The sequence below is a fragment of the Caloenas nicobarica genome, chromosome 1 (assembly GCF_036013445.1).
Source record: "Caloenas nicobarica isolate bCalNic1 chromosome 1, bCalNic1.hap1, whole genome shotgun sequence".
Lineage (NCBI taxonomy): Eukaryota > Metazoa > Chordata > Aves > Columbiformes > Columbidae > Caloenas > Caloenas nicobarica.
This window is the reverse complement of record NC_088245.1, coordinates 69121880-69128583: the sequence shown is the minus strand read 5'-3', so window position 1 is coordinate 69128583 and position 6704 is coordinate 69121880. Positions and strand designations below refer to the sequence as shown.

The 6704-nt window shown below is 43.2% G+C and overlaps 1 protein-coding gene across 1 annotated transcript; it reads right to left on the bottom strand.

Annotated features, from left to right (window-relative positions):
• Positions 1 to 273: 273 nt before the first annotated feature.
• On the bottom strand, positions 274 to 5458 carry ETFBKMT (electron transfer flavoprotein subunit beta lysine methyltransferase). Its single transcript, XM_065658571.1, has 3 exons — positions 5051 to 5458; positions 1916 to 2046; positions 274 to 1184 (listed from the first exon to the last, which is right to left on the bottom strand). Exons 1-3 carry the CDS (start codon positions 5368 to 5370, stop codon positions 820 to 822), a joined length of 816 nt encoding a protein of 271 aa, XP_065514643.1. The 5' UTR covers positions 5371 to 5458; the 3' UTR covers positions 274 to 819.
• Between the last annotated feature and the right edge of the window lie 1246 nt (positions 5459 to 6704).

Here is a 6704-nt window from a genome sequence, read left to right as displayed (position 1 = left end):
CCTCGCGGCGGCCTTCAAAGGGCCAAATGTAATTTTGTGACTGTAGGAGTAGTTACATTTCTACAGTCATAAAATTACATTTGGCCCTTTGAAAGCCGCCGCGAGGCTGATGTGGCCACCAGTGAAAATGAGTTGGACACCCCTGCTCTAGGGGATAAAGTTACCCTGTAGCTATTAATATTTAGTAACTTTCCACTTACTAAAAACTTTAGCTGGAGTTCAAGAAGAGTATTTTAGATTTGTGTGCAACTCCTAAATAATCACTCTGGCAGCTTCAAGAAATAGTAAATTTTTATTATAGAGGGGAGGTGGGAGACTCAAATTAGTTACTTTGACATTCAGAAGAGATATCCAGAAAAAGAGCAAGGCACTTTCAGTTGAGTATAGTATGAGCTAATAGTCTAGCAGAGAGATTTATGAAGAACAGCAATAATTTTCTCTGTAAATAAGCTAAAAAAGTCTGTGAAAGCAGTGCATTAATCTTCCAGGCATCTTCTTCCTCTCCCCACAGCGGTATGCTGGATGCTTCAAACATTTCACAATCATGTCAGAGAGCAAGACTGATACATGAATATACATGAAAAACATCAAGCATGCAACCTCTTACATGTAGCTCAGTGTAGGCCCCTTTGAATACAGTTTGCATGTAGGTTGTACCTCAAATGGAGCAAAAGCCTCAGTGAGTATGACTGAAATCAGTACAGTGAAGGTAATCTACTTGGCATCAACAGGTACGTCCCATGTTTAATTCCCATTTTTATTTTACATACTTACAAAAAAGCCAACCAAGTGAGACAAAATTCATTAAGAAAACCAGCTTCAACAGCTTTCCAAGCTATTTGAGGGCTGATAACTCCAGACGATACTTGATGTTAATCCATTGTTTTCTTGTCTAGTATACTCGGGAAGTGAATATTCAATAACTTTGTGCAATTGACTGTGAATACTGTGGCTTAAAAACTGATGCCTGCCAGGGTCACCAATCAGCACTTCGGTTTGCTGTATCCTGATGCATTTCCTCAGCCAGTGATGGAGACCATCAGCAAGTTGTTCATCATAAAACATATCTCCTAGAACAATGAGGTCCCAGTTTCCAGCCTCCGAATTAATGATGTTCTTAATAGTGATGGGGAAGGGATTCAGGTGGTTCAGTTCACAGTTCAAGATCATTGCCATTCCTGCAACTGAAGAAGAGTCAAAGTAAAATGAAAATTACATTTTAGGATTCTGCCATTCAGCCTTCTTACAGATTTCCTTTACAAATCTTTCGGTTTCATCTAAATATTTTTGTTCCTCTTATCTAGGGACTCCACAGTTTTCATTATTGGTCAAAATCTGGCATGAAGTGATGCAATTTTATCCTCATTGCACCATGACACAGGAAAGAACTATTTGTGGCATCAATACCAATGGAAACCAATCATGGAATCAAACCAAAATATCCAACTGCCTTAATCTATGGATATACTTCCTTCTTAACCAAGGAAAAATTAAATTATCAATAAACTGAATTCGTAAGTCAATTATGGGAAAACAAAATCTAGGGGGGGAAAAGGCAAAAATCTAGGCCGTAACATAATAAAGTGCAGGAGAATGCCATGGTCCTGCAGAGAAGCCAACTTGCTGCCTGCACCTAAGAGTTCTCTTCCAAAACAGCCATGATGGTGTAGAGGAAACATTTGACAGAACCTTTGCTTTTTTCTTCATTCTAAGGAGCTATGGAAATATACTCGATGCGAGAGATGCTGGCATAACCCAGCTTCTACTACTGGCAAAATCCATTTATCATTTTAGCATTCTTAGAAGTCTGTTTAGAACTTGAATTTCTCACAAATGCAGCAAAGAAAAGCCACTGTAAATGTCCTTTAAAAAATAATAAATATCTTCACACAGAGATGAAAAAAAAAGGCCTTACTAGGGTCAATGTCATTAGCAAGGACTTGTGATGCACCACTCATCACAGCAGCTATTGCTGTTGCTCCACATCCACTTCCAAGATCCAAAACTGACCGTCCTTTAACAACACGTGGATTATCTAAAATGTACCTGAAAAGAAAAAACTGTTAAAGCAATTAACAAGATTATGCACATTTCTCAGTTTTGCATTACACTGCAGAAGAATTCACGTCATACATGTAATGAAGCATGGTATCTTAAAAACCGTGTTCCACGTGTGCAACTGGTATGTAGCTCCTTATTTGTCTCTGCTGATATAAAAATTAAGAACCATTGTCTTTCTTCCCTAGTTCTCATTCCCCAAACTAGAAAAAATCCAGCCAAGTAGGCAACATTTTACTTCAATCAGCTCCTTCTCTGACAGGTGATCTTATCTAATAAATGGACACAAACTGCAAGGTGACTAAAACGCTTGGTATCAGAAATAAGGATGTAAAGATTTGTAGAAATTAAAAGGAATCTAACTGAAGAAATGTGAAGATGTATTCGCAGAGAATGTTGCACCCATCAAAATACAAGGCTTCTACCCATCGATCTAAAATACTGCTTGTGCAACTGCTTGGAAAAAGAGGAATTTCTCCTCTTTCTTTTCCTGAGCCGTGCAGACACAGATGCAATTTCTTCTAGTCTGTTTAATGTTGAGTAGCAAGAAGAAAATGAGAATAGAGCAGCAGTGAGCAGAAAGAGCGTCTTCATCTAGTTGCTGACATCTGCCTGAGAAATCAACAAGCAAAAACCTCTAGGCTGGGAAACGAGACGAACTGACAGAAGACAAGCAGCAGTTATTGTTAAATGCTACAAATCATATAAATGTTATTGAGGGTTCAGAACTTTAACAATTGCCTTGAAATTCAATCTTCTGCAAAGGGAAAGGCCCGAAGTGACAGGGGGAAGACCCCAGGTAACATAAATTACTGCAATTTCCATAAATTTACTACCAATTGCCATAGAGTAGAAACAGGAGAGGATTCTATGTTTGTGTCGTCTTCTGGCATGGAGGGTGATGGCTGACTCCTCACGCTGGGCTACTGGTAAACAGAGCTTTTGCAGGTGGGTTCCAATGCAGAGAACTGTAATGGAAATGTGAAGATCGGTGTAAATGGCAAACGGATGGGTGGAAAAGTCTGGGCCTGACAGCACCATCAGGAATGGCAGAAGGAGACCTAATAAGAGCGTCAAGTGTTAATGGTACCTAGATCCCAGCACATCTGTATACAGATTCCTAGGAGCACAGTATGGGAGAACAAAAGACAACTTACTGTCAAACTAACCAGTTTGAGCCATTAAGAGATGATAGCAGGAAGGTTGAGACCAGGACGGAAGCTACAAAATACCCAGATCAGAAACCCAGGAGACATGAGGAAGGCCTGACATTCCATGCGTCTTGTCCTACATGTCATCACATGGAATCCTACCAGACAGCTTGGACATGCACAGCTTGGTGCTTTTGAGTATGTGGTTTTGGATCCAGTGAGCGAAACTGGCTCAGTGTTAATGAAAAAGCACCTTCTCCTATGAGGTCTACAGCATTATTTGCTACTTTGAAGACCTACAGATGCTCTCGAGGGTACCCAGGCAGGATGTTTGTTCAGAGGCTCAGCATTTCAGATGTTTGGCAACTCTCCCCCTGAGGCCACCATTCCTCTGAGGCCAGCCCCTAGCTTTGCAACAGCGCAGAGGGCAGGGGCGCAACCTCCACAAAAAGTGTTCCATTTCCCCTTTCTAGGGGCTATGCCTGGATCTGCAATGACCTTCCAGCAGTAACCTGTGTAGAGCATGACCTGGCCCAATGCTGCAAGTGCTGTGTTTCCAGCTGAGCGGTTCTCAAGTTACCGCTAATGATGGTGGTGACTTAGGACAGCTGGAACCGACTGTACCCCCTGGCACAGACACAGCGCATTACGCTGCTGCTGGAGCCTGCTGTCTGCCGTGCTGGGTTAACGGGGTGTCTTGGATTACACCAAGAGGAACAGCTTGAAACAGGAGACTCCTGATGGTGTGGCAATGCCAACTGTGAAATGAGCACAGTTATGGAAGCAGCGTGTTCTCATGCTCCCTTTTTCTTCTCCAGATGACGCAGCTGATTTCTGAGATTCCCAATACATCAAAACAAGTGCATAAACGATAAGTCAACAAAGTGGTGAAATGCCAGATAATTATCATTGCTACCCCAATATCTGGGGATATGAATCATATGATAACAAAATGCAGAGATATCTAATTCAGTTATGCAGCATTCAGGAGCACTCTAGTTCATCTACATGGCAAGCTCGCAATTTAATACTCGTCTTTCTCCTGCTCAAAAATGCCTTCCTATTTTATGCTTTCTTGCAGAAAAACAACAAACGCCAATTCAGATCCTTGCCTTTCATCCATGTGGGGAATGTCTGACAGCTTGTTCTTTGCTGTAACAATTAGAAACTTTTTCTGCTGTTCAAAGCGAGAGACTGGATTTTACAGGATAAAAGAACTTTTAACTAGTTCCTGGAAATCAGGAACATTAAAGATATTTTGACAGGAAGTGGCCAAAATGAAAATTGGGTTCTGATGTCACTAAAAGACAGCCACAATAAGGCTCAACAATGAGGTTGCTGAAATCCTAAATGAGGAAAGTGATTCAGGCTAACCAGCGCTCCAAGTGCATCAGCATAAACCTGCTTTTCTCAACAGACCAGACACACATCTGCATTCCTGTCTCCTACAAAAAAAACCACCAAACCATGCGTATGACAAAGAGCAATCCTCCTGTCTGGAGTGACAATGAGTGATAGAGTTAAACACCTCGCTAGGTTTTGATGGCAACTGCACAGCCCTTCCACAGATCCAAATTCAGCCCTGTTGTCAACACATGCATCACCACTGAAGACAACAGATTTCAACTTAAAGAGCCATAAGTTATTTTATATGCCGCAGGTGCTGAAACTTCCCCGCCAAGCACCAGAGATTGCATCTGCCTGGTGTAAGCAGAGCAGAGTATGGATAATGTGCTCTCATACAGGGCAAATACACATGGCTACAAATTACTACAAGCAGAGCCAGGTCTGACATCATGGCCTGCAGCAGGTTGGACTTTTTGGTGATGCATGGTGCGTACCTGGAGAGGGCTTGGCCTCCTGGCCAGTAAATTGCCCAGAATGGGTCCCCGTAAGGCCACAGGTCAGGTTTTTCCCTCCAGAACCTGCAGCGAGGAGTGAGGAGGCGCAGTCGTATCTCTGGCGTGAGGTTCCCGCTGCTGGTGACCTCCGTGTTCTCCTCCAAAAACGCTCTCACCTCGGGGTCCAGAGACTTGCTGGTGCTCCAATGGCAGCAGCGCTTCCAGCGCAGAGAGGGGCCTCCCCTCCTGCTCCTCCAAGCCTTGGCAAAGGTGCTCTGCCTGCCCAAGAGAAGGAGCCGCTTCCAGCCGCACAAGGCCATGTCTCCCCAAGGACAAACCCTCCCTAGGAGAGCTCTGAGCACACCTTATCTGATGAGCACAGCAGGGGATGAGGCAGAAGGCTCAAAACTAACTCACAGGATATTGTTTTTCATAGCGACGGACGACGCAAGACAGACAATTCCTGAAAGGAGAACAACGCTACGTAAGTGGTGTTTCTTCAGTGACTTCAAGGCTATGCCCCACCAAGGCTTTAGGAAGAAGAGGTCCACGTACTGTTGGGTCACCGTGAATATGTGCCTTGCCCCTGCCTGAAGAGCCTTTGAAGTCTGAAAGGAGTGGTATTTAAGGAAGAAGCTATCAAGAGACCCATTCAGGAGAGTGCTATAAACATATCCCATGACAAACAACCAGTTAGTGGGACAGCTGACAGAGCTAAAAATTAAACATGCAGCCTTTTAACACCTTCCCCCCATCTGTCTTGAAGATACACACACAGCAAACTACTCCTGTTTAAGGTTCTTCAATTGAATATTTAGCTTTTGCAGTAGGGCTCTGGCATTGCAGGGCCTGTGGACACAGCAAAGGTTATCAGCAGGTTGTTTGAGAGGCACTATTCATTACAAGTTTTGTAATCGTGATGAGTCTTTTATATGAAAGCAGCTTTTTAAAGGCAAGCAATTGAAGAACTTACTCAAAAGACTTTCCTCTTTCTCCCTCTGATTTGTCAGGCTGCCAGCTCTAAAATGAAAAACAAATCAAAACAAACAAAAATAAATCCCAGACACACAAACCCAAGAACTGGTCTTAATCAGAATATTCCCAGTTTGTTGCATTTCACAAAATCACAGAATGGTTGGGGTTGGAAGGGACCTCTGGAGATCATCTAGTCCAACCCACCTGCTAAAGCAGGTTCACCCAAAGCAGATCGCACAGGGATACTCCAGGCAGGTTTTGAATGTTCTCCAGAGAAGGAGACTCCACATCATCTCTGGGCAGCCTGTTCAGTGCTCTGGCACCCTCAAAGTAAAGAAGTTTCTCCTCATATTCAGATGGAACCTCCCATGCTTCAGTCTGTGCCTGTTGCCCCTCATCCTATCGTTGGGCACCACTGAAAGGAGTCTATATTTTAAAGGATCGGTCAGTCTTATGGTGCAATAGTCTCATGTGGATGCTCTCAGCTGTAGAAGAAAGCAGACCTCCATCACTGCAGCCCACTTCCTGTGAGAAACTATATAAACATGCTCCAAGCAGTCTAAAGCGACAGAAACATTTTAAAAAAATACAAAAAAACCCCTCAAGTTTGTAAAAGGCGACACATTCAGTCTAGATGAGCTCACACTCAAAGGCCTTCTGACACCACGCAAGGCCAGCT

Bases quoted from the DNA above. Each gene is read 5' to 3' on its own strand.
- ETFBKMT (XM_065658571.1), bottom strand. From the start codon at position 5,370: ATGGCCTTGTGCGGCTGGAAGCGGCTCCTTCTCTTGGGCAGGCAGAGC. The intron at 2,047-5,050 runs GTACGCACCATG...TTTTCTTTTCAG, and splicing joins GGAGGCCAAGCCCTCTCCAG to GTACATTTTAGATAATCCAC. The intron at 1,185-1,915 runs GTAAGGCCTTTT...ACTCTTCTTCAG, and splicing joins TGCTAATGACATTGACCCTA to TTGCAGGAATGGCAATGATC.